We start from the raw sequence: 26,761 nt of genomic DNA, 5'->3' as shown, positions 1-26,761 counted from the left end.
ATATATACATATATATATCTGATACAAATGAATCCATCTGTATACGCATGCAGCGACAGTTTACATGCGCAGATTAACGTATATGGCTAACATTCCCGTATGCGCGAGTGGACATACTATGCATACATAATTACCCATCTATAGATATGCACCTATACTAAGAAGCCGTAATACGCATGCATAATTACCGACATGCATCTATGCTGACCTATGCATATATACATGCGCACACGCGTACAGTGTGCGTGCCCACCTGCATGCACCCACTATGTACAAAGTGACCTCCTCAACGCCGTCCGGCGGGCCCGTGAGCAGTATTTGTGGGGCTATGCTGCGAGCAAGGGGTTATTCGAACAGACTGCTCTCCCTTTCAGTAGCAGCAGCAGCTGCTGACTTGCCTTTGGCATCTTCATGGGGGGCCCTGCTATCTTGCTCCGCGGTGTCTGTACACCTGCGGCCCAGAAACGCTGCGGCGATACATTGCACTTGCCTATGCAGCGCAACAAATATTGTTATTTTAGGGTCATCTGCGGTACAACAGCAACGAAGAGGGAGCTTTCCACAATCAACGGCTGTAAGACACTTCTGGCAGCAGGCGGCAGCAGCAGCTGCTGTTGCTGCAGCTGAAGCACGCGGTCGAGCGCTCCAGCAGCAGCATAAACAACAACAGCCACACAAGCAGCAACAGGGCAGTGGTACGCGCAAGAGAGCCAAGGCACATATGTCTTCCGCAGGGGGAGCAGCAGCAGCACCAGCAGTAACGGCAGCAGCAGCAACGGCAACGGCAGCAGCAAACGTTTTTGCTGATCCACGAGAGCTCGATGGCGTCTATTCTTCTTCGTTTTACCTTTCATTCGTTGCTGCTGCTGCTGCCCACGCGGTTTCTTCCGCAGCAACAGCAGCAACAGATGCTGGTGCAGCAACAGCAGGCCGCCCAAAGCTCAGGGGAGCAACTCAGAAACGACATGCAGCCATTGAACGTCTGCTACGGCTGAGGCCCCAGATGCTGCCCTCTGTAGCTCGTGTGGCAGCGGCAGCTGCTCGCATGCAGCCCCGTGGCTGCACCGCGGCATCAGCAGCAGCACCAGAAGGCACACAGGCACTGTGGCGAGAGGAGTTGGTGACTGTCCTTCGTACCACTTCGGCTGCTGCGACTGCTGCTGCTGACAGAGCTTTCTGGAACGCATTTGCTGTTGCTACAGCTGATGCTGCTGAGGCTTTCGTCCCCGCAGATATCTGCACCATTACCGCAGCAGCAGCAGCAGCGGCAGCAGCAGGAGCCCCAGGATGGAAGGGGCTTAATGAACGCCATCAACGCATGCTCCTAGCACTGCAAGAACAAATAAGAAAAGTAAGGTTTAGGGTCTAGGATTTAGGGCATAATATATGAGGTGGTGGATTAGGGTGTGTCGTTCTGGGCATCCATCGTGCGGGGGCGTCTTAGGGTTTTATCAATTAGGGTTTATGGGTTGTTGCAGCATGCCCAAGGTTACTCCCTTCCTCAGCTGTTGTCATCCTTAGAGGCGCTACAGTCGCTGTTGCGGATACCTTCTGCTGCGCGGCCAGCAGCTACAGCAGCAGTCTCCGCAGCAGCAACAGCAGCAACAGCAGCAGCAGCAGCTTTGGGTGCGGCTGCAGGGGAGCCAGGCGTCAAGACGAAAGCAACAGCCATTGCAGCAGCAGCTGCTGTTGCAGGTGATCTGCCATTGCTGCTGCAGTGCATCGAGGGAACCATGCATACGAAACTAGCACAGGCAGCACAGCGTGCTGCTGCCGGTGCTGCTGCTGCTGCACCTGCTGCTTCTGCTGCTGCTGCACCTGCTGCTGCTGCTGCACCTGCTGCTGCTACTTTTGCCGTCAAGCCATCAGCAGCGGCAGGACAAACAACAAGGGCAGTAGCAAGAACAGCAAAAGAGGAGCGGCAGCCTGTGTTCTGCAGTGTGCTGCTGCGGTGTTTGCGTCTCTTTGCTGCCGCGGAGGTCCCCTGCCCCGCGTTGCTGCAGCTAACGTTCTCCACACTTGCTTCCAGGTCAGGACAGTCTTGTGGTAGTGGTGGGCGAGCTACTGTTACTGCTGTTTATGTTGGTGCTGCTGGTATTGCTGGTTGCGCTACTGCGGTGACAGCGGCCCTTGGCGCGCACCATGGGTCCCTCATATTCGTTCTTGTGTTTCTGTGCTCGATGAGGTTGTTGGGCTGTTGTTGCTGCTACAGTCTCTGTTGCCGTTACTCTGTTACTGCCGCTGCTGCTGCTGTCGTTGCTGCCGGTGCTGTTGCTGCCGGTGCTGCAGGTGCGTTTGGTTTTCTACCGGGCAGCTGGTTGAAGTGGCGGAGTTGCTGCTGCAGCTGCAGCCGCAGGAGAAGCCTCACACTGACGACGAGGCGCTGCATGCATTGAACGCACGTACGCTAATATCCGCTGCTGCACCAAAATGTGCTCTAGGCATCGGCAACAGACTGGCTGCAACAGCAGCAGCGAGGGCAGCAGCAGCTGTAGCCAAATCAGAAACAGCAGCAGCAGCAACAGCGGCCGCCGCACAAGTTCACCTGAGCCGTAGAGAGGTACCAAGTGCGGCAATGTAAATGACATGGAGAGTTCACCAACTCCAGAGTTTAAAGTGGCACACTGCGTACGGTTTAGGGCTTCGAACGGGCGTGCAGTGTACAGATCGCGGCTGTTGCTCTCTGATGTTCAGGCCTCATAGGCGATGCAGCAGCATCTGAGGTGTCTCTGCAACAGCTGCTGGTAAATCAAGCTGCAGGCATTTTGCCTGCTGGGGCTGCATCGGCTATTGCTACAGCAGTCGCTGGTTGCTGCAGCTGCTGTGGCTGGAGCTGCGTTTTTTGCAGCTACTGTTGCTGCAGTCGGTGGTGTATCAATTGCTGCTGCTCCAGTTATTTCTACCGTTGCTGGACTGCGTGTCGCTGCAGCAACTGCTGCTTCAACTGCTTTTGCTGCAGCTGCTGTTGCTGCAGCTGCTGTTGCTGCAGCTGCTGTTGCTGCAGTTGCGGTTCTGTAGCTGTGCTGAAGCAGCTGCTATGGCTGCGGTGTCTGTGCCTGCAGCGTCTCCTATGGCTGCGGTGTCTGTGCCTGCAGCGTCTCCTATGGCTGCGGTGTCTGTGCCTGCAGCGTCTCCTTCGTGCCTACGGTGGCATGGGCCTCACCAGCCCTTCCCTCCTAGCAGCCGCACTCAGTTACTTTAGACGCGCAGATGACACGGGAAACCACCCTGTGGGGGCCTCGGGGCCTTGTTCCGTGTCTCCAAAAAGAGCACATGCAGCAGCTCTACGCGCAATCGCTGCTGCTGCCGCTGCTGCTGATGCGGGAAAAGAGCAGCTGCAGCAACAGCAAGATCAGCTGCTGTCCTGCAGCGCAGCCTATGTGCAGTGCTTGGCTGACGCTGAAACAGCAGCAGCAGCAGCTGCTACTGCTGCTTCACCCGATGGCGTTTCTTCCAAGGACCAGTAAGGAAGTGCTTACGTAGACTGCCGCAGTACTTGTATTTTTAGTTGCCGATGCTGCACCTGTTGCCTCTGTTGCTTTGGGTGCTGCTTCTGCTATTGTTGCTGTTGGTTGAGCTGTTTTTTCTGCAGTTGTCGCTGGTGCAGCTGTTGCCGCAGCTACTGTGGCTGGAGCGACCCCTAAGTTACTGCAACTGGGGACTTGCGGAAAGCGGGAAGGGGGTTGTTGGTGCAGCTGTGGCTGTTGCTGCTGCAGGCCTGCGCTGATACTACTGCATTGTTTGCTGCAGCAGCAGGCGCTTGGCCGATCAGAGCTGCTGCAGCTCCTCCCCACCTTACTGCAGGAGCTGCAGCATGAGCAGAAGCACCAGACGTACTTGCAGTGCTGCGGCCTTGTGCTGTCTGTTTGTTCCAGCTGCGGGGTGCAGCTGTTACAGCTGTGGGAGGAGCTGCTGAGCCCGCTACTGCAGCCGCCTGCTGCGGCAAAGCCTGTAGCAGCAGCACAAGTAGCAGCAGCAGGGACACCCTGGGGAGGCTGGCTACTTTCTCGGCCTCTGTTACAGCACACGCAAGCAGCAATCTCTGCTGCTTGCTTTTGTGGTGTGGCCTATGCTGGCGCCGAGACCGCAGGGGAGAAAATTGAGTTGACGAGTGCTGCTGCTTCTGCTGCGGCACATGCAGCAGCACTAGCAGGCGGGTTTTTGTCCCTCCTTCAGCGCAGCAGCAATAGTAGTAGTTGCCTACGTCAGCTCACTGGGGAGTCGCTGGAAGATTTAGCTACGGATATTTGCGGTACGGGGGTACGGGGCTCTAAGGGCCTTTGTTTGCTGTTGTCCTTGGTGCGGTGCTGCTACTGCTGCTATGCTGCTGCTGCTACATCTGGTGACGCGGCAGCATTGGCTGCATACCACGTCGCGCACCTTCTGTTGCGGCTGTGGCTATTGGGCTGCAGGTCTTTATCGAGTACAAAGTGCTGCTGCTGTGCTGCTCGATCTGCTGCCACAGCAGCACGTGCAGGCGCAGCAACAGCGGCGACATGAGCAACCAGCGGAAGGCTGCAGTGGAACCTCACTTGTTTCAACAACGAAGGAGCCATCTCCAAGCCTTGGTGGGCTTCTGGATGCGGCGTTTCCCGAGTGGCAGCAGCAGCACAAGATGGAAGAACAGCAACCGCAGGAGGCTTCTCTGCAGCACGCGCTGCACCAGCAGCAGCAACTGCTACTGCAGCAGCAGAGCGGATTGGTATTTGCGCTGCTGCTTGAGCTGGCCTGTCGAGGCTCTCCCAAGTGCGTTGAGTGGCTTGGGGTTTGGTGCTTAGTAGGGTTTGGAGGGAAGAAGGGTGTGGGGTGTACAGCGCATGGTGTACAGAAACCGCAACACGGTTCGCTTGCCTTGCGTCACTGCGTCCTGTGCCATATTGATAGACAGTTGCCACAAATTCACAACAATAGCCTCCTCCTATTGGAAGTGAGGGTTTCTGCCGCTGCGGTTGCTGCTTCTATTGTTGCAGGAGCTTTCAGGAACTACCGCCTGCACTGCTGTTGATGCTGGATAGTCCTAAGGAAGATGCCTCCGTAGACGCCCACAGCTCTTCAATGCACCCCACAATTATCTGTTTCTTGCAGTCTGCAGCACGAGGAGCTGCTGCTCTCCGCAGCAACAGTGACAGCAGCAGCAACATCCAGGCCAATACCAGCAACACCAGGGGTAACGGCAGCAACAGCACCCTAGAATCATCGTCTGCACTTGCTGCAGAGGTTGCCCCTACGCTCTGCATCAGCAGCAGCAGTTCTGGGGATTTGGTTGATTCACTGCAGCTGCTGCATCGGCTGGTAGGTGGTGAACAGGCTAATTCGTCCGTGCTGCATCAGCTGCTGCAGCTGCTGCTGCTACTGCCGGCTGCAGAAAGCTCAGCGATGCTGTCTGCAGCAGCAAACCGTTACATGCAGCACCTTGACAGGCTGCTGCTTGCAGCTCGCCTGCAGCAGCGCCACAAAAAGACGAACCCCCGAACGCTAAATCCTATTGCCGAGCCCTAATCTTCCCCAAACAACTACGGACAACTCGCCCTTCCCTTTTTTTTGTTCATTGTTGCAAGGTTACTGCGACGGCTGGAAAATGGGTTGTTGAATGATTGAAGAGCGTTTTCGAAGCTGAGTGAGGTGCATATACACCTCAGACAGGAAGTTTTGGGCCCTTCGCCCTGCGCAATTCTACTTCTGAGCAGCAGCGCAACAAGTAGATGAATGCACATTTACATTTATAGTGGGTTTATATACACCTGGACGCGTCTTTCATGCTGCAAACTCCTAACGGTGTCCTTCCCGCCTTTGTTTATCACTGCGCAGCGGAGAGTGCGGCACCCGTTGCTGCTGCTGCAGCACCAACAGCAGCAGAAGCAGGAAAAAACCGTTCCTGCCGCTGTGGCTCGCAGCAGCGGTAGCTGCAGAGTAAACAGTAGCACCAGATGCTGCTGTTACTACTGTGAAAGGCAAAGGCTGCAGCAGCTGCTGTGGTAGGCAGCAACAGCCGCTGCAGCGACTGCGGGTTGTTGCTGCGATGAGAAACAGTTCTACAGATGTACAGAGGCCCCAAGTCAGCCCTCAGCACACTGCGCGGATGGAAACACCACCTGTTCATGCAAAAATACATCGTCCCCGCACAAAACACACACAAGCAAGCCCCAGCAGAATGCATGCGCACACGCACACCCACCTGCTTGGGGCTACAAGAACATCAAAACACCAAACGAAAGGCCACGTGCCGCCAATGCTGCAGCGACTCTGAGGAAAAAATACCAAAAAAAAGCTGCTGCTGCTTTTGCTGCTGCTGGCAAGCCACAGTCCTCAGCAGCAACAAGCACGACGCCAGCAGCAGCTGCTGCAGCAACTGCCCGTGCAGCAGGAGGAGCTGCAAGGGAAAGGGAAGAGCGCTCAAGTTCACCGCGTGCAATTAAATATACAGTTCACACTATATTTCACAGATTGTATATATACATGAATGCATTTCGTACGGTAGTATGCATTGCGTTTGTAGTAAACTTGTGCATACATCCGCATGTGTCACTCAGCAAATGCATAGTACATATACGTGCCAACAATACATAACGTAAATGCGAATAATAATGACTAGCAACAGACACAGTCAACGAAGGCCCCAAATTTCAATTTGCAATAGGGAACAGTCGCCGAATTCGGAAGTGACAAGACTTTGAGAACCAAACGAAGCTGAGGCGCTGCTGCGGCAGCGCGAGAGGTCAGGGTCTACCCACAAGGCCACGCTGCAGAAACACCCAACAAAATAAAGAAGCAAAATATTGAAATATACCCAGAACGTTGCTGATAAACAAATAAATACAAAGAAATACAAACATGTGCGGGAAAACGCCGAAGTGAAGAAATGCAGAAAGAGGAATAGCCAGCAATGCCGCTCAAAGCAGATAATAAAAACCCAAAGAATAAAATAAAGCTATGAACAAACGAACGACACAGCAAGCTTCAAAGTGCCATATATTACTATTATCAATGCGTTTAATGCATGTGCAGAGCATTCATCACTTTCGCCTGAAGACATGGTAATTCAGCTACTCTCATTCCGACTATTTGCCTTCCTTTCATGCTCATTTTCATGTATTGGCTTTTACTTTTAGTCTCATCTGCATCTGTTCTTGTTTGAGCTTGCGCTTCGTTATTCTGCTACTTATTCATCTGCATCTTGAAGCGCATTTCTACCTGTACTTCTGTTCACTTGTCTTGTGCATAGCCCGCACTCGCACATCTATTTGTGTGCGTATTAATTAACCTGTGTTTCTACCTATGCATATTTGTATTGGTCTGCAGATCTACAGTGGAGCATTTCTGCCTAGGTGCACTCCTTAATCATTTTCGCAATGCTGGTAATTGCAGTTTATTTGTATTTCTTTTGTTATATATGTAGTTCTGCTATTTGCAGCTCCCTGGACCTGCACTTCTCTCATTTCACTAGAATGTCCATGGAGTCGTCGCCTTGCCGATCTATATTTCTGCCTAGTGTACTTCTCTCCTTGTCTTTCGATTTGCTGGTTCCTCTCACCCATCACTCCCAAGGAAAAGCCCTTCGCTGCGCACGCGAAGAAATGCACTGTTGGCGCCCGTCCACCAAAATGCGCGGGGAAGAGGAGACAAAGTAAACACAAAAGCCTCGCTGTACGAAAAGCCTGCGCATGCGTGCAAACTCCAAACAAAAAAAGCAGGGAGAAGCATTCAACGCGCATGCTAAGCCCAAACAAGGCGAACTAAGGACAACATTCTACATTCATGCATGCATGTTCCCAACGAGGAAAGCCAAGAGGTGCATGCAACATCCATGCAAGCCCCCAGCGAGAAGGGCAAAGAGCATCATCCGCCATGCATGCAAAATAAGGAACGCTGAAAACACCGGTGAACTCGTAACAACATATAACGTATATATCTCCATTAAAGGTGGAGTACCCGTAAGGTAAGCTTCCGCGCAGCCGTCTGTGCGTTCATTTGGTTATTACGACGACCAAATGAAAGCACAAGTCGCCCGCGAGAGTGCTTGCAGCGTGAAACCAACAACACAAAAGCAAACAAGTAACTTAATAAACAAAAGCAAAACAAAAGCGCACAAAAAGTGGAGAGATATACACAGTAAACGAAAGCTTGGGACATTGAATAAACAACGAATGAACAAACGAAACCACGAAGCAGCACAGCAGCACCAAAACTTGATATGCAAGCTAAACCAAAAAGGAAGGCAACCCACAAGAGGACAAATACATCAACAAATACATTATGGGCAGCAGCAACAACGATTTCGTCTCGCACAAGCTGAGGTCTTGTGATTCTCGAAGGGAACGGGAGAGAAAAACCCAAAGACATCGTGATTGTCGCTTGTGGCGAGGAAAATGAAGGGAGCTGAATAATATAAAGCACGATTCAAAAGAGCAGATAAAGTGAACCCGTCGTGGCTGCTGCTGAAGATTAAGAAGGGAGTCTGCAACAAACACAAACATATCAACAACTCCCGCACTGCAAATGCTGAAATGAACCATCGAAAAGCTAATTATTTATTTTTTTGCTTGTTAAAACAAATCCCCCAGAAATGCATGGATATGCACATACAAAAGTGCAAAGCTAAAGGCGGGAGGGGGATGCAACTCACGAAAACAAACTCACACATGGAAAACAAATGACCACGACTACAACCAACCAACCAACGAGAAGGACAGATGGCAAGCAACAACAAAAAAGCACGCAACCAAACAAAAGAGAAACTGGAAGCTGGAAGGGCAAATGCAAAAAGAACAACCAAAAAAGCAAATGACAACAAACAAATCGCAAACAAGCACACACACAAAACGTGAATACAGATGAAGATACCACTTGACTGGCATAGCTAGCTAGAAGGCAGACCCATCCGCCCAGTAGCTAGCTGGATAGCTAGGTAGCTACTCTCCCAACAAGGTAGTCATACATGAAGCTAGCTAGCTGGCTAACCAACTAGCGACGCAGCTAGCTGGCTATACATCGGGCAATCCAGCTAGCTGGCCAGGCCATTCTAAGGGAACTGTGAGGCGTACGGAATATCTGAGTATGTCAGGCAACCAGCGCCAAAGTGTCTCCCAGGTATCTAAAGAAGTGATGATCCTTGAGATGCCTTCCGGGCGAATTGTCAAGAATTCGTGCTGCAACAAAACACAAACCCTAAACCCTAATCCCTAACCCTCAGACCTCCAAGCAAACCCCAGACGAGAAGAAAGAACAGGATGGTAGCAAAAGCTAAAACAAAACTACGCAAGAACACAAACCCTAAACCCTAAGCCCCAAACGCCAGGCACTAAGCCCCAAACCCTCACAATTTTTGTGGACATGAGGTAGGGGCTCTGCAGCCCTGTGGTGCCGTCCCTGCGAACCAACAAACCCTAGACCCTAAACCCAAAACGCTATGCCCTGAACCCTGCAAAGAAGGGGAAGGATGGCATGGATGTGAAGGCACGTAAGGGGGTAAGGCGTTCTTAGGGTTAGCTGCGAGGTTTATGCTTAGCTTTAGGGTTTAGACACAGGGCCAACTGCACACAAGGCCTACCCAACAACACGCCAAATGTGCGGCTTTAAGTTTTGGGCCGTCTGCAGCTCACAGCAAACACTCCTAATCCCCAAGCCCTCGACACGCACATCGCTTTGAAAAGCTTCAAAAGGCATGAGCATCAGTTCGCACCGAATGCGCTGTCAAGATGGCACGGCCCAGAGGGAGCCGTATGTCCGTGGGTTTATGCAAGGCAAACGAAGTGGAAGAAGAACTCAATAAGGAGGTTAGGGCTCAGTAGAGTTTAGGGTTTTGGGTTTACGGAAGATAATTCGTTGATGCTTAGCCGCGGGTCTGTGCTGCAGCGATAAAGAACTCTTTCGGCAGCCTCAGTTGTGTCGCACGCCATCAACTCCGGCTGCAAGAAGCCACACACACCCCAAACCCTTAACCCTAAACCACAAATATACCCCTATGCTTCCGGGCTCAAACCACATCCTGACAAGCAAATACCAACTAAAATCTTCACCGGAAACTCGAACCCTTATTCTAAACCACAAACCCTAGCAAAAACCCCAAAAACCTGAAGCCAGGGCCCCAAACCCTAAGTACCGAAGCCTGAAATACTGATAACAGCTTGCACCTCTAAGTGCAGCCCTACATGCTGCACTTTTCCGCTGTGGCTCATGCGCCTACACTCTCCACCAAACCCTAAACACTAAACCCTTCGCGTAGTTGCTTAAGCCTGCAGCTTCAACCCTTAAGCCTCCAGCGATGGACCTTTTGATCCTACAGCATAAAGCCTGAGGCGTGCGTATGGCTTGAAGTGTTGGGGTGTATGCGTAGTGCAGATTTTAGGGTTTCAGGTTTCGGGTGTCTGTCTGACCTCCAGAAGCTGGACCAGGGCGAGGGAGAACTTGCATAGGGCCAAACTGCCTTCGAAGAGAAAGGCGCTCATAATGCGGAGGACAAAATCAAAAGGCAGAAGACGCGCAAAGGCATCCTGCAACCCCCGAGCCGCCCACGCCGGCACGTCAACCCCCAAGTGACGCATGTGCAGAAACAGACGCGGAAACTTCAGCCTTATTGCCTCCACAACAGCAGTCACTAACCTGCAGCAACAACAGCAGCAGCAGCAGCCAGAGGAACAGCAGCAGCAGCAGAAGCAGCAACTAAAGTGGAAGCTTGCGCCCGTACTCTCCCGCCTTTCGCTGCCACCCATGCCGACCAAGCATGCACCGAACACCCACAGTGGACAGTCCATGCCACCCAAACACACACATCAATCAGAAACATGGGTCTTGCCACCCCAAGCAGTGCAAGCAATATACACTCGTATTCTTCGCCTTCAGGCGAGCTGCGGCTACGCTGCACACACTTTCACTCCGTTCACGCTGCACATACACTCCATACATACTTCATATACACTCCATGCAAACTGCACATACATTCCAGACGCACTGCGCACGCACTCCACTGACACTGCACAGGCGCCGACACTCCGCAAGACAGTTACACTCTTCAGCCCTTGGCTATTAGCCTGAAGCCACATGGAAAGTGGCAATCATTTGAGGAAGATCCTCTCAACCTAAAAGCCTAAGCCTTAAACTGCGCCGCTAAGCCATGCAGCGCATTAGCTAATGCAGGCACTGTCACAGCTGCAGGCTTGTGGGGATCAGTAGTTTCGGGTCCGTGAGAGGGTCTAGGATATAGGAAGGATTCATTTGGGCCTTAGAGAGGGTTTAGGGCTGAAAGACGGTTTATATTTTAGAGGGTTGCGGGCTTAGGACATGCCAGATGAAGTCTTTGCGCTTGATCACCACGTGGTCCAGCTTCTGCACGACTGACACCATGCCGCCCGCAACACACAAACACTACATCTTAAATACTAGCCCCTAGACCCTAAACCCCCCTAAGTATGAGGACTAAGCGCGAGCTACCGAATAAAAACTTTCGAAGAAGAGAAGGGGGAAGACGTTTCGGCGGTTTGCACGAGGGTATACTTCTGCGAAGAGAAGAGAGTTTAGGGTCCAGGGTCTAGAGGAAGTTAAGGGTTTGTGGCTGCTGACATTTGTGGGCGCCTGCGTTCTTCCTCGCAGTTTCCTGTGCTTTCTTTATGAGGGAGAAGAGGACAGAGAAGGCAGCGGGTTCGCTCATGTAGAGCAACAGAATGCAAGCAAGGTGGGGAATAATCTACGCGTAGCAACACAATGAAGACTACGAAAACACAAAACAAATAAACATCCAGCTGCAAGATTCAAAGCCATCAGCTAAACACAAAAAATAAAGCAGCAAAGGAAACGCAATACACCCCTCCAGTTGGCGACCCACAAATACATGCAGCGAAGAAGCCCTAAACCCTAAGACCCTGAAACGTTCAAACCTTAAAACCTCAGACTTCTATACCCTCAGCATACAGCAATGCAAAAGAAGCCAAAATGGGAGGAGGTGTCACTGGAAGAGAAAAAGGGAGACATGGAAGCGGAGTAGTTCAGTTGTATGCATCCATCGTTGCAAAAGCACAACGTACATCGCAAACCAGCACCCAAGAAGCGCATGCAGATGCAGCAAACTCACCGGACAGAACTCCAAGCCTCCTCTAAAAAAAGCAAAGAGTGCCCACAACAGCCGCCGTGCAGCTGCCTGCCCGCTTGGATTCAACAACCGAGAGAAATCCGTCACGTCCTCTAGGAAATAGACCGTCGTCCTGAGCCGCACCCCCAAATCCTAAACCCTAAACCATAAAGCCAACTAGCCCCTAAAAATTCCCTAGCCTTTGCGATACGCCACAACAGACCAACAAACCCGTCGCTCCAAAGTCTAAACAATACAAAAGGAAGGAAGAGGCTATACAGATGCTCTTTTCGTCCACACCCACAACCTGAAGAAATTCTAAACCCTAAACCGCAAACCCCTACACCCGACACACGCCCTCAAATAAGAAGCGAAAAATCCAAACAGAGAACATACGCAGATACGAACTTAAGCAGTTAGCAACGAACATACATACACCAAGCTTCAGCCCTCGGCACGTAAACCCTATTCCTAAACCCTAACACCTAAGTCATAAACCCCGGCTAGATGAGGCAAAGAGCAATATACCCGTCCGCCTTTTCAATTTGTTCTTCCCAGCTCTTGGATTCTTGTACCGGTGATCTACTGGGCGAGCTTTCCGCTGTCTCCTGCTGCTGCTGTTGTTGCTGCTGCTGCTGTTGTTCGTAGTAGTCAACGCTGTTGGGTGGAAGGGGAGGCAGAAGCAGCACGGGAGACTTGTATTGAGGGTCTGGCATAGTGGCGCTCCTGTAACGCAAGAAGGGGGCCCCTTCTGCTGTCGCTGCTCCTGTTGCTGCTGCATCTGTCCCCTGCAAAGCTGCATTTGGGACTGAGGAGGACTGGGCAGCGCTCTGACTCTGCTGCGCCTCTTGCTGCTGCTGTTGCTGCTGTTGCTGCTGCATCCGCTGCTCGAGGGACCACTGGCTTTCTGGGAGGAGGCCCTCATTCGCGTCATCTTCTGGGAGTGCATGGAGGCTGCCCCCTCTAAGAGGCGGGAAATCTGCTGCTGCTGCCGCTGCTGCTGCAGTTGCTGCTCCCTTAGCAGACTCAATGAGGTCTTCACTGAGTGTGCTGCTGCTGCTGCGTCTGCGGATATCTCGCACGGCAGCGCTTGCTGCAGCAGCAGCGAGTTTGTTCGTCTCAAAGGGATCGTCTCCAGCTCGCATCGCATTCCTTAAGAAGTCAATTCTCTTCAGCTCCTGTTCCTCCCGTTTCCCCCTTCTGCACAAACCCATCCCCGGCAGTATACGAGATAAGAAACTCTTTCGAGGCGCAGGCTGCTGCGAAAACATAGGCGACTCCCCAGCAGCAAAGGAAAAGCGCCCAGCTGATACCCCTGCGCGCCCGCCAAGGGGGCCCCAGGAAGGCCCCCCCTGCGGGCTCTTTCCCGTGGGGGGGGCCCCCCAGATGTCGCTGTTGCTGCGCGCTGCCTGCTTCAACCAGTTGATGACGGAAGCGTTGCCTGCGTTATTGCCGCTGCTGCTACTGGTCTGTGTGGCAGCAGCAGCAGCGGCAGCCCCCTTCGGTTTGATTTTGTTCTTAACATTCGACAGCTTGCTCCACAACCCTCCAGAGTTGGGAGATAGACAAGCAGGAGGCGCCAACAGCGCGGCGGCTGTACGGCCTGGACTCGGGGCCCCTCCGACGGGAGCCAGCAGCCTCCCAGGGCTTGCAGCAGAAGCAGCGGGGGAGCCTGGGAATGCGCGTAGAGAGGATGGGAGGCCTCCATGGGAGCCCCCAAAAGGCCCGCCGAGAGGGCTTAGGTGCTGCTGCCCAGACCCTCTTTGACCCGGAAGCGCCTGCTGCACTGCTGGGTCATTGAGGCGCCTTGGTCTGCTGAACTGGAGAGGGGAGTGGGGGAGTTTTTGCTGCCTTTCTTTTGCCGCTCTACGTCTGAGGAAGCTGACAAAGGACTTTGTAGGGCCACTTTGTCTGGGTGCTGCTGAGGTGGAGGCGGTTGGGTGCGCCGCTGCTGCTGCTGCTGCTGCTGCTCTGCTGGGGTAGGCGGGGGAATCAAAAGCAAGGAGCTGCGACTCAGAGGCACCTCTGCGTTTGCCCTTGCCTTGGCCCCAGAGGCCCTTCGCTGCGAGATCAAAGGAAGTTGAAGTGTAATATCGCCGCAGCAGCCACTTGTCTTGCTCGTTATCGAATTCACGTGCTACAGCCATCACAGCTGCTGCCGCTGCTTCAAAAGCAACACGATCCCGAGATCGCTCCGTCGCCTCCCGCATCTGCACTGCCTGCCGTTTCGCTTTCAGGTGCCTGTGTCGCATGTAAGAAGAAAACTCCACAAGTTCATCGACCTCTCTACGGCCAAACAAATCTAAGGCCACTTCTGCTTCAGCAGTAGAAGACCGACCCAAAGGGCCCCCTGCTCCCCCTCCCAAGAGGGCCCCCCCTCCTGCTGCACCTGCCGATCCTTCTGTGGCCCCCGCAGCATCTGCTGCATCTGCTGCGCTCTGCTGCACAGCTCTCTCAGCCTCTGCAGCAGCTCCCCCTCCGCCTTCAACTTCACCTGGTAAGCCACTTCTCCTCTCGCCTCCTCCCTCCCTCCCCGCAGACTCTCCAACAGGGAGCTGCTGCTGAGACTTGGAAGGGGGCCCCTTTTCGCTCGCCTGGCTCTTGCTGCCTCTGCGTTGCCACCGGCGGGCAGCCCGCATAACAGGCCCCACCCGCGGTGCTGCTTTGGCTTTGGCTGTCGAGGCAGTCGAAGGCGTGACCTCGGGGGAGAGTTTGCTGTTAGGCCCAATGTACGCCAGTAGCGCTTCTATTGACTCTTCTCTCTTGCAAGAACCCTGACCTTCGCTATCTACCTGCTGCTGCAGGTGGTGATGGGGAGGTTGGGAGTGTCTGTGGCGTCTGTGATTCCTTTGCTGCTCTTGATTGCTGTTGCGGCCCGCTTTGTTCTCCTGCTGCTGCAGCTGCTGCTGGATCTTCTCCTCTGACTCTTCCGCCCTCCGGCTGGTATCTGGCCAGAAGTTGAACTCCGGCTTCAGCCGCTGCCCCAGGGGATTTTTCCCTGGGCTTCTTGCATGGCTCTTGCCTCCAGGCGACATAATGCCGGGTAAATACGGGTGCGGTAGTCGAACGCGTGCGGGGCGAGATGTACTGGTTGCAGTTGCTGTGCCGCAGTCATCTGGGGCAGATCTCCAGGTGGCCAGCGGCGCGTCCCCATCGAGTTCAAGCTGATTGAGAGTTGTCTGTACACCGCAAACATCCTCTTCTAGCCCCAACAAACCCCCACTAAACGTAGGGCATCGCCCAGGCACAGAACCCGGAAAAGGAGGAGGCCCAAATGACTCCAGCTGCACCTGTCTGTACAGCGTAGGATGCAGCCGCTGCTGCTGCAGTGCGTCATTCGAATGAATCAACACGCAGCACTTAAAGGCGTCCGGCACGCCTGCCCAAATTTCAAACCGCAGCACATCTCTGACTTGCTCCGCTGTCCAGGGATGGTGGCTTAGAGCTGCAGCGGAGAGATGCGGAGCAGCAGAACCCCCAAATAAAGCAGTAAAGCGATTCGTTCCTGCTGCTGCTGCTGCGGCGGCGGCTGCCGCGCTCGCGCTGACGGCGGAACGGCCAGACGCAGGCGTGCCTCCGCTGCCAGTTGCCGTTGCTGCTGCTGGTGCCGATCCTGGTGTTGCTGCAGCGCATGCAGCAGCAGAAGGCGCTGCTGCTATTGCTACGTCTGCCTCAACAGCAGCGACCGCAGGAGATACATCTGAAGGGACGTAAGGCAGCAGGTGCTCCCGAAAGATGGATTCGCCCTTTGCCTGCCATGCCTTAAGCTCCTCTTGGTCTAAGTGTCTCCATTTGCTGTATTTGTCAACAAGCACCCACGGCTGTAGGTAGCGCCGCGCCGTAGCAGCGGTTGCTTCCGCCCGTGCTGCTGCTGTTGCTGCTGCTGCTGCTGCTGCTGCCGTTGCTGCAGCAGCCACGCGGTCCGATACAGACAACGCACCCTCAGGAGGCAACGGGGGCTGGAGCCCCTGCCCCGGCGCAGAAGGCGTGCTGCGGTCCCCTGGCGCTTGACTCGGTGGAGTGCTGCCAACACCTTGCTGCATGACGTTTGCTCAGTTTTACGGCTTAGGGTTTAGGACTACTGCAGAGGCGACAGCGAATAAGGGGCCCCTGCGACAACCTCCGCAGCGGGAAGGCAGCAAGGAGCAGAGATAAGCGGCTGCATGCAACCGCCGCAGCAGCTTCAAATCGCACATACGCATTCAATAAGAATGAATGCAAGACCCTAAGAAGCGGCAGCTGCTGCAGCAGCGCTTCTGGGGAAGGCACCGCCCTTGTACGTCTGGACAGAGGCAGCAGAGGGACAAAGAAGACGCAGGAATGCCGACAGCTGCAGTGTCACCGCAAATAGACGCTGCTGTTCTTGCACAGCGGGCTGTCAGGCAGGTTGTTTCAGCTGCTGGAGAAACACGAAGGGAAACGGCTGCTGCGGTGTTGCTGGGGCCACTGACAAGAAGCGAGCGCATGCAGCTCGTAAGAGTCCTCGATGGGGATGAAAAGGAAAGAGAGCGTCAAAGACAAAGAAGGACTCTTCTGTCGTGAGAGGGAAGTCTGTCGGTTGAACTGTGCGGCATGCCGGCTGGCTTCGTGAGAGAAAAAAGCGGCCAAAGTTAAGCGGAAACTGAGAGAAGGGGAAAAGATAAAGTCAAAGAAAAAGTTTTAAGGAAAGAGAAATGCAGCAGCTGAGCGGGTAAGCGGCGAAACCCAAACGTGAACAAACAACATGCAGCTGCAACGACACAGGAGCGACCGAGAAGATTCGCTGCAAAGTCGTTGTATGGGTTTTGCTGCAGCGATCTCCTATGAAACCAAATTATAAATTGCTTTGAAAAGGATCAATTTCACAATATTCGACAAGCTCTAACTCCTCACATCTACGGAACTCCTTCCCGCCAGGGCTGCTGTGCAGCCTTCACAGCCTGACGGCGACGCAACGAACGTACCTGCATGTACACCCCAATGAACGGGTCCTAAATCTCCGTATTATTTGTTAATTAACAGTTTTAATATTAAAATATAATCCAATTATCAACTTCGTGCACTCAGCTTCTGCATTCGCCCCCCAGCAAACCCCAACGACCCCCTGGTCAGCTCAGCTCCAGAATTGAAGGGGTTGGGCTACGGTTCCGCCCACATCAGGAAACCTCAAGAAATATCACTTTAAATGCTCTGTAGATACAACGTGTGTTCATCTTTCCACAACACAACACTACTGCTCACCCTTCCCCACTGCAGTTGTACGTCCTATAGCCAGCGTGGCTTGTTTGCTCCATTATCAGCGCCAGTGCTGTGGCTTTGAAGGCCACTGTTCGTGAGATCTGCAACTGCAGTTGCATAGAGTGCTTTTGCCGCTGCACATTGTGTTGCAGGTGTGCTCTTTGGGTACCTGCTGCAGCGGAAGTTGTTTTTAACAGGAGCGGCAACGCCTGATCTCCTGGGGAGCCACACCGACGTGCTGCCAACGGCCTTCTAAAGCCCTTCCACCTCCTAGATTTAGACTAAAAACCTGAATACTGCTGTTGAATGCGTTTCTAAGCAACAGCGGCGGCGCTTAACTCTCTGACGGCTGCTGCCTCTCCTGAGCACTTAGTTGTTTTCAAAGGGGCTCTCGGCCTTCCTATTCAGTTCGTGTAGATAAAAAGATGTGAGGCAGCGGTTTTGTTTACAAGGGTCACTTGGGCTGTGAACAGCCTCGCAGGTGCACGTAAAGCGCAGATGTGTGCAGACACTCCAGTGTACTTTGCACACGCTCTGCGTACACCTGGGGAAACTTTATATATATATATATATATATATATATATATATAGTCGGAGGCCGGCGCTGCTGCGGCTGCAGCCTTGATTTGCATGCAATCACGATCGCAGCAACGACGTGCACGACACCACGGGGCCTGAAGTATAAGCAGAAGGGAATAAGTACAGTTCATCGCCTTTGTGCATATTCAGGCACTCCTCCTGCTGCCCTCCACAGTGCACATACACCTCAACATTACAACTGGGCTCCCAAGGCTGCCCATGAGGAGGTCATACATGTGTAGTAGGTTGCATGCATATGCTTGCACGCAGATATATATATTATATATATAACCAACGTGTGTGCATTGATATCATCGTGCATTTTAGCCACTGCACACACATAAGCAATAACTACTATTATTTGCTGTGGCCGCCACCTCCTTCCGCGCTGACGGATCTGTCTATCTCTGGCAAGTAGCCGAGATGCAGCCTGGGATTGCATGCATTTAGTAGTGGCAAAGGAAGGAAAGGGGAGGGGGGGCAGGGTAAGCAAGGGAGAAGCAAGAAGAGGGAGGCACCCCTATGGGGAGGCGTCCGCTGCATGCATGCATGCTTGCTTACACGCACGCAGCTAGCAGTGAGCCTGAGATATAGGAATAAAGAGAAGGCCATACAGAAACAACAGCAGGGAAGAGGTTCTGTCGATGGTGGCTCAATGCGATTTCAACTCCTTCATTGCGTCCAGCAGTTTGAATTCATCTGGCAAGTAGAACTGCAACATAAAGGACAGAAATAAGGAATAGTTAGGATGAATACAATCAGCCACTCAAAAACAGAAAACCACGAAGCGTAAGGAATAGGCAAACGAAGTGGTGGCCAAAAATGTCTCAGAGCGTGGAAGCATATGTGTATTTACGTGTAGATGCACATACGTGCATATTTGCCTATGTGGCCAATATGTGCATGCACACCAAAATGAAATAAATGATGAACTGCAAAAGACGCAAGATGAACTGTCATCACGCTCAACTAAAGGTGCGAGGAAATACAAGCCACGTACAACAAATGAAGTAATAGCCTTAAACCCTAATAGCCAGACCCAAAAGGGGGTCTTCACTAGCATTGCAACAACGGAAGCAAATACAAATAAATAGACTTCGAGTTTGCATAGTGAAAATGAACTGCTTCACAAAGCAGAACATACAGCCACAAACAAACAAAATGGACAGAGAGCCAACGCAACAACGAAGTATACCTTCAGGCCCCACATCTCGAGTAATTGTTACCTCACAAACAATAAAATTGAACGACTTGAGATCAAATGTATAGATATATACATGTAAATTTATACAAGCAAACCCAACGAAACAGACGTCTACAAGAACTAGGAGCCAACGACCTAGAACCAAAGAACTGGAGCGAAACAGCAAGCGAGCAGCCCCCAGAGCAATACCAATAAAGCAAACACAAAACAGAATACGCTGAACACGCTAGGAGAAGGGGAGCACAAGCAGCTGCGTTTCTAGAGGAAGCCCTTTCGTCTGCATTTCGAAGTAGGCGTGTATTGCTGCTGCTACGCTACTGACAGGCTCATAGGCCAGCGGGAAGGGGGTGTCATAGCCTGTGACGCGTTTGATTGGGGCCTCCAAGTTGAAGAAGCATCTTTCCTGTACCGCAGCAGCAATTTCAGCTGCAAAGCCCATCGTTTGCTGCGCCTCATGAGAGACAAGCAGCCTCCCTGTCTTCTTCACCGAGTTCACCACCGTGTTCACGTCCCAAGGAATGATTGTCTGCAAATCAATCACTTCAACGCTGATTCCCTCCTTCTCTGCCATTTCCGCTGCGCGCAACACGCGGTGAACCTGCGTGCCCCAGGCAACCGCTGTAACCTGCGTAGCCAAGCAGAAACACGAATATTCCAGCGGTTTCAGCAAAAAGTCTGCCACTTGAAATAAAATATCCGCTTGATTTTTATCGCTGCTCCAAGTAATCAATTTATTCTGTTTCTAATATCATACTACAGGCACAATAGGTTATACAAGCACACTAGGCTCCTCCCGTGCGACGGTGCAACAGCTTTGCTATACAATGCTGCCAATACACAAAGCTGAGCTGCGTCAAGGTTCCTTCTAAATGAAGAAACGTATGATGGATAACACCCTACGCTAACAGTCTGCCTAAACCCAAAGCCCTAAAGCCAAAAACAGCCAATACATTTGTTGTATATTCCGAGGAAAACTAAAAACAACACAAAAGAAATCAAATGCCGCACCGCGGCGCACACTCATACAAGCATGCAACACCCAAAACAACAAAGAACTCAATGAAGCAGCTGCTGAAATACAGAGATACAGAAAAAACAGAAGCAATGACAAAGCAATGACAAGGGCGCTGCTGCATACACGAGAACAATCAACAAACAGAACGCAAATGCAGCACAGCGCAGCCTCAGCAGCACAGCCCTCTAGAAGCGAATAAACACGTAAAAGACGGAACAGAAACAACAAGTAAGAACCTATTCGGTGTGCACACATGCTTCTAAAACAAAAGATGGCCGATGTTGCACGAGCCACCCGAATGCGAGCATAATGCAAAGCACCAAGAACAATACGCACCACTAGCACTGGGGCTGTGTGCAGTATAATTAACAGTGGACAATACATCACTTATATGGTATACTATACTCTTTTACACAGAAGTGCACTGATTGTCATGCAAAATCTGCTAGAGCTAGCAAAGAAAGAAACAAACAATAAGACGAGCAAAAACGCGTCCGCGTTTCCACTGCATGCACTGCGAGAAGTTCAAAAACAACGGAGAAGAAATTCACAAACACCAGTAAGTGTTGGTCGATTTACATCTTTCCCCTCCTTTAGAACATCCGCCTCTGACAGATTCAACATGTAATCTCCTGTAGGAACTTCATCTGTTGCGACTCTATAAAGGGCTTTGGGTTCAAAGAAAAGACAGGGGTTATCGTCTCTAATGCAGCTTAGCAGCAGCCCCTTAGCTTGGTAAGGGCCCCTAGGAATGACAATCTGCAAACAAACAATCAAAATAACAATCCGCAAGCAAAACAACTGAAGTGACAACCAGCGAACAGAACAACAAAAACCCTAATCTGCAAACAAAGCGGGGGACATAACAAACTGCAAACAAAACAATCGAAATAACAGGCTGCAGAAAAAACGATTTACATGAAAACCAATCAAAATCAAAATCATCATCGCTACCCCTGCCGATATGCGTTAATGCATTCTCCGTCTACAGATATGTCTTTAGGGGCTAAGGTGGACGGGCAGGTACTGCACATAGACAATGCACTACACACCCGCCCATATATATATATATATATATATATATATATATATATATATATATATATAGATATAGAGAGAGAGAGAGAGAGGAGGGAGAGAGGTTACATATATGTGCGCATTATTTAACAATATAGTAAACAAACCTTAAGGCCTGCAGCATGAGCAAAGTACGCCTCAGGAGACTGCGAGTGGTATAACCCGCCGTGGCCTACGGCGCCCCAGGAGGAGCGGAAAGTCAATTTGCCGCAGTTCCAGTTGTTGCCGCTTCGGTATCGGAATTTAGCCGCTTCATTTACAATCTGCATGAAAACAAACGAAGGAAAAAAACCAACCTAAACCTCAATCCCATTGAAGAACAAAGAAAGGAGATGAGGTCGACTGAGAGAAAAACGCGAAAAAAAATGAATTGGCGTAAGGAAGGGCTCGCTGCTAGGGGAACGCAAGGTCTACACCTCGCGAAACACTAGCGCTCCGAAGTACTAAAAAATAATTTAAACACGTAAATAATATTGCTCATGAGAATATTCTTAACATCAATAGCGATACCAATGGCAAATGGAAGAATGATAGTGTAGTTCAATAGGATGGACGAAGTGGAAGGAAACTGAGGAGTAAATAGAGTTGAAATGGATGAAAAAGCAAACAGACAAATGAAGGTGGCAGCAGAGTAAACAATAAGAAAACAATAAAAAGAAGACGGCAAGACCAAATGAGAGAAAGAGGCAACCCTAAACCCTAAAGCCCATTGCCTGAAGCCTAAAGCCTCTTGCAGCAAAAGAGTAGGAAACCCTGGCTCTAAATAAGAAACAAAGGGCTCCCACAATAATCTATTATTCGTGGAGGTGCCTAGATGCATGTATAAACACGAAAACATCTTCTCGCTGAAGCTAGAGCAAACAGCATGCAAGCAGCAAGTGTCGCGGGCTTGGGTTTACAATAAGGGGGGAGAGGTGATAGGGGAGTGTTGCGCTCCGTCGTTAAATACACTACGTAATACGCATATGTATATATATATGCAAATGCACATTGCATTCATTCATATTGTTACACTTGGCAGGCAAGCCTGTTAAGGAGATGGCGAGGGAAAAAAGGTAGGTCAATATAAGCTCAACAAACTGAAACAACCAATTTAAAACACATACACTCAAATAAAAAAAAAGCAAAACAAACGAAAAATCTCCTACCTGATCAAAGGCAGGGAAGATGTAGTCCCCAAACTGAATTTCAGCTATCGCTGTGTATCCAACAGCGGCCATTCCGACCGCCATGCCGGCAATACCCTTCACATAAATGAACAAACAAGCAGAACAATAGACAGACATTAATTAATCAAGCAATAAACAGACACACAAAAAAACAAGTGGGTAGGAACAAAACGGGAGAAATGCAGCCAAATGCACCGAAAAACCGCACGAAATGAATACGAATTGAGGACAAAACAGGAAGAAACCAATTCATCGAATGAAAATGGCACCAGCAAACAGTAGACAACTGCGGCGATATGCTAAGAAAACAGAAAACAAATAATTCGCATGCATCCCCCTCAATCTGGTAGCTAGAATAAACAACAAGCACGCACAAGTTCACACCTTCCATCCCCAACAAGCAGACGCAGCTCTACGCGCGAGAACCAAATAAGTTGACTTAGTTGTAAATGCCCCAAAACGCAGATGACTCATGTTTGAGAGGAAAAGCCAAACGATGAACAGAACGAAGAAGGGCGTTGCAGTTCCATTCCAATGAAGAATAACCAACTCCGCATGCATGTCTATTTCCACATTCAGCATCACCCAGAGTATATTATTTTAGGTGCAGCACTAATACATTGAACGGAGAAAAAAAACGGAAAAATATTAAACAGAAGATAACGGCTCGCCACCGTTCGAAACAAGCAGCTGCCCATATAAAGAAAGCATACTACACGCACCTCCTACACAACCTAAAGAGAGACAAACACGCTTAAACCAAAACCCTTCTATCTCAGCAAATGTTTCTTCTACACTCAAACCAAGGGGATCAGCACCAACAGAGAACATCAGCCAGTCACCCCTCAACAGCAGACAGAAAGTGCATGGTTTGCAGATAGGTTGAGGATTTTGTTTAGTGGGTTTGGATTTCACCTGTTCAGAGAGAGGAGTATTAAAGACTCTCTGGGGCCCGAATTTGTCCCTTAAATCCACCGAACAGCGAAAAACGCCGCCAAATGCCACATCCTCACCGAAAACGCATGCACTGCATGGAACACAAACCAGCAATCCGCTCTCAAGGTCTCGACTCCCTCCTCCAGTAGCAGGAGCAAAGTGCTGCTACTCCTCGTGCTGCTATTGCTGCTGCAGTCTAAGATCACGTGTATTGCGCACAGAGGTGTGCATGTGAGCAGCAGATTCACTCACAGGCATACACCCACTGCACGTGGCTTAAGCTGAACCTGTTTAACAGTGTGGAGTCATTACAAGATGAGGAGTAAAGGTACAAAGAAGAGGGATAAAGGGAAGAGAAGAAAAGGCAAGAGAAGAGGAGGAGAGCGAAAAGGAGTTAAGATGAAGGCGGTGTACGAGGAAAGAAATAGAGGGAAGAGAAGTAAATAAGAAGAAGGTGGCACAGGACGAAAGAAATAAAGGGAAGACAAGTGTCGCGCGTACGTGGGATCCGTTTCCAAGGCGATATGCATAGCGGAGTTGATCGCAGTGAAGAGGTTCATTCGGGTTGTAGGGCCATCATCTCGTCTCGGTGTTGTCGATGTACGGCAGGCGACTGTGAGGTCTGTGCCAGCCCCCTGCGCAAAGTGGCGTCTGCCGGTTTTGGCCGCTGCTTCCCATGAAGAAGAAGCAGAAGAGGATGGAGAAATGGAAGAAAGAGAGTAAATGCAAGGACGCGCAAATGAAAAGGGAGGAAGCCGCGAAAGAAAGCGGGCGGCGGATGTGTGTGGCAACAACATACTCGAAAACTGAAGTGTATGCTGAGGTGATGGTTGTTCTGCTGGTTTTAAAGCCCCTTATGCATGCATTTCACAATCTTGCAACAATTTTATGCATTTCTATCGAAGCAGAAAAAATGTTCAAGTGGAACAACTTCAACTGCAAACGCCACCACGGACACTGCAGCTACCGCGGCAGACAGACAGCGCGGGAGCCCCAGCAGTACAACGCAGCGTACAATAGGAAGGAAAGTTGATCTATATATGCTTTATTAATACTACTTAACGGGCTTAATGACTCATTTTAACTCATTTCATCTCATAGAACAACTGAATTACATGCGTTGCCTCACACACCAACCACTTTGCCTTCTAGGCGCCCTGCTGCGTCGGAACTGCAAGGGGGCCCCTGATAGGTCAGAGGACATCTATATAGCAAAATTGTACAATATACACATCGCCCGCATGAAATAATAGAAATATGCTCATTCAAAAATATTAAAATAATAATTTTCCTGCTGTGAAGGCCAAGGCGTGTCGTGTCTCCCCTGCTATGCTGGGCCGCCTATTCGCTCTACTAACCCCCTCTTCCTGGGGCTATGCTATGCGTTGGGCTCTCTGTACTATACAAAGAAAATGCAACGGTCTCTTCTTTTACAGATATTCAGGCATACCTTTTTTTCCAGTCTAGGGGCAGAAGCTTTTTTAAGGCCAACTACTCAACATCACAACCACAGCATTACCCGCTCTTGGAACCGCCGCTGCAACGAGAGTCTTCGATCGACGACGGTCCTGAGTTGCAATAGAGTCAAAATACTTAAAAGAAGAATTGCCAGCAAACAGATGTTCTGCCCTCCAGTCTCAAGGGGTCCTGAGCTCAGCGCCATAAGGGCCCTGGAAGGGAGCGAAAAGAGGCGATCCTCTCATGAGTAAAGGCGCACACGACTGCAAACCCTGATGCAAGGCAACTCCAGATGCAGGTATCTCCATATACCGTCTGCTGCGCTTATTAGCACTGTAGGTAATTGTTAACCACTTGGTTGGCCCTCAGTAGCCACCCTGCAGGAAAGTAGCAATATATCTAGCACCTCCAGACAGTGTATGCTACGACTGCGCCCCCCTCTCCCCCCAAACGAGGCAACCCTTGATGTTTCTTCCTGTCAAATTAGCTTTGGGTGGAACGACGGTATGAGGGGGGGGCAACAGCCCCACATATGCTAAATAGCGAAGGGTACTTGCGGCATCTGTCATAGATGTTAATGTAGGTGCTCCTGTTTTAAAGACTTCTGCGAATCTCTTGGGTCATTACTGATCCGAGGGACATCTAAAACGTCGATTTCCTGCTCGAAGACTGCTGTATGAGCGGTTGCGAAGATGCGAGTATTTACAGCAGTTGGGGTGGCAACAAGTCCTCCTGCTGGACCTGTCACGCCATAGGATGTAGCTGCTCTTGCTGCCGCTGCAGCACTTGTTGCTGGTACCGCGTTTGGTCTTTCTTCCGCTCCATTTGTTCCTCCTGTTTACCTTGTCTCTGCTCCTCATGGCTATATCTCATGCTGTTACATCTTTCGATGCTGCATCCCTTGCTGCTGCCTGTCTTTCATTGGCGATGCATGGAGAAAATACATACATAAAATTTCCCCCCCAGTCTTACCCTTGTCTACCGAAAGCATCTTCTGCTGCAGGTTTGCAGTGAAGGCTGGCACTGGTACCGGTGATGCTGCAGCTGCTTCTGCTGATGTTACCCAGGTTGTTGCACCCCTGGCTGGACTATAGTACCATGCTTCTCATTCAATGTGCCTAGTCTGTCTGGCGCTTCTGGGAATCTTCTGCTGCTGGTGGCTCATCGCTCTCGCATGCGGATTCCACATAATGTAGAGTCTCCTCCTGTTACTAGCTACTGCAGAGTTCAACGGGCAGACTAAAGACGCAGCAACGCCTAAGCAACAACCAAGATAGGGAACCCATTGCGACTCTCAGCGGGCAGTAAGGAGGGATGCTAGTTCGTTTCTACTGTGGCTGCTTATCGGATTGAGAGAATCGCTACAATCAAGAAGCAGCGATAATGATCTTTTGGGAAGGACCGTAGTGGAACGGGCAAAGGGGAGAAGGGAAAGTACCGAACTAAGAATGCCTATGCCTACCTTAGGGTCAAACAGCGGCATTTCGGTGTAGACCCGGGATGAAAGACGTCAGCTGCTAGATGGCAGTGGATTGAAGAGTACAACACTGTATCGTGGAACTACTTGGCACAGGGGAGAAAATGAAGCAGCTTTGACGACATGGAGTCGCAAGCACTGCGCAAGTAAGCGTCGTTGCGTTCCGCTTGACAGTTTGCCTTCGGGTGTTCTGCGATGGCCACGTAATGATCAATACCGGGAAGCCTCATGAATTCGGTTCCCCTTCAGTGATGATGCTTTTCGGAAAACCGTGGAGCAGACAGACTTGATTATTGACGAGTTAAGCACTCTCTCTGTGGGAGTGGTTATTCGAACCGAACGTATAGCGGGCATATTTGCAAAACCTATCTACACGGGACAGGAGATGGAGCATGCGCGTTGATTTCAAGTCCCTCAATAAACTCGTGGTGAACAAAACCCGCTTGAAGGGGTCAAAAGGCATTTACCATCTGAGTCCCCCGACTCGTTTCTGCAAATTCTAATACGCCCCGACGGCAGGCTCACGGCTGCGTCTAATCCCAGTACTTGCAGATTAAAATTCATCTGT

The 26,761-nt window shown here is 50.9% G+C and overlaps 3 protein-coding genes across 3 annotated transcripts; 1 reads left to right on the top strand and 2 right to left on the bottom strand.

Annotated features, from left to right (window-relative positions):
• Positions 1-721: 721 nt before the first annotated feature.
• On the top strand, positions 722-5,499 carry EAH_00012810 (hypothetical protein, conserved; the record flags this gene model as incomplete). Its single annotated transcript, XM_013394584.1, has 8 exons — positions 722-1,351; positions 1,479-2,029; positions 2,290-2,402; positions 2,695-2,744; positions 3,063-3,463; positions 3,717-4,252; positions 4,413-4,746; positions 4,971-5,499. The coding sequence occupies 8 exons, from the start codon at positions 722-724 to the stop codon at positions 5,497-5,499; spliced, it is 3,144 nt and encodes a 1,047-aa protein (XP_013250038.1).
• A 1,105-nt stretch (positions 5,500-6,604) lies between these two features.
• On the bottom strand, positions 6,605-16,104 carry EAH_00012800 (TLD domain-containing protein, putative; the record flags this gene model as incomplete). The annotated part of the gene is made up of 11 exons (XM_013394583.1): positions 6,605-6,740; positions 7,532-7,655; positions 8,287-8,455; positions 9,042-9,146; positions 9,318-9,366; positions 9,548-9,588; positions 9,810-9,905; positions 10,374-10,599; positions 10,960-11,027; positions 12,065-12,194; positions 12,590-16,104. 11 exons carry the CDS (start codon positions 16,102-16,104, stop codon positions 6,605-6,607), a joined length of 4,659 nt encoding a protein of 1,552 aa, XP_013250037.1.
• Positions 16,105-19,287: 3,183 nt separating this feature from the next.
• EAH_00012790 (branched-chain alpha-keto acid dehydrogenase E1 component beta chain, putative) lies at positions 19,288-22,385 on the bottom strand (the record flags this gene model as incomplete). Its single annotated transcript, XM_013394582.1, has 4 exons — positions 19,288-19,686; positions 20,656-20,835; positions 21,261-21,416; positions 22,302-22,385. The coding sequence occupies 4 exons, from the start codon at positions 22,383-22,385 to the stop codon at positions 19,288-19,290; spliced, it is 819 nt and encodes a 272-aa protein (XP_013250036.1).
• Positions 22,386-26,761: the final 4,376 nt, after the last annotated feature.

Source organism: Eimeria acervulina, genomic scaffold (assembly GCF_000499425.1).
Source record: "Eimeria acervulina Houghton genomic scaffold, Eah_scaff72, whole genome shotgun sequence".
NCBI classification, from domain to species: domain Eukaryota; phylum Apicomplexa; class Conoidasida; order Eucoccidiorida; family Eimeriidae; genus Eimeria; species Eimeria acervulina.
Note: the sequence above shows the minus strand (reverse complement) of the source record. Positions and strands in the feature narration are given on the sequence as shown.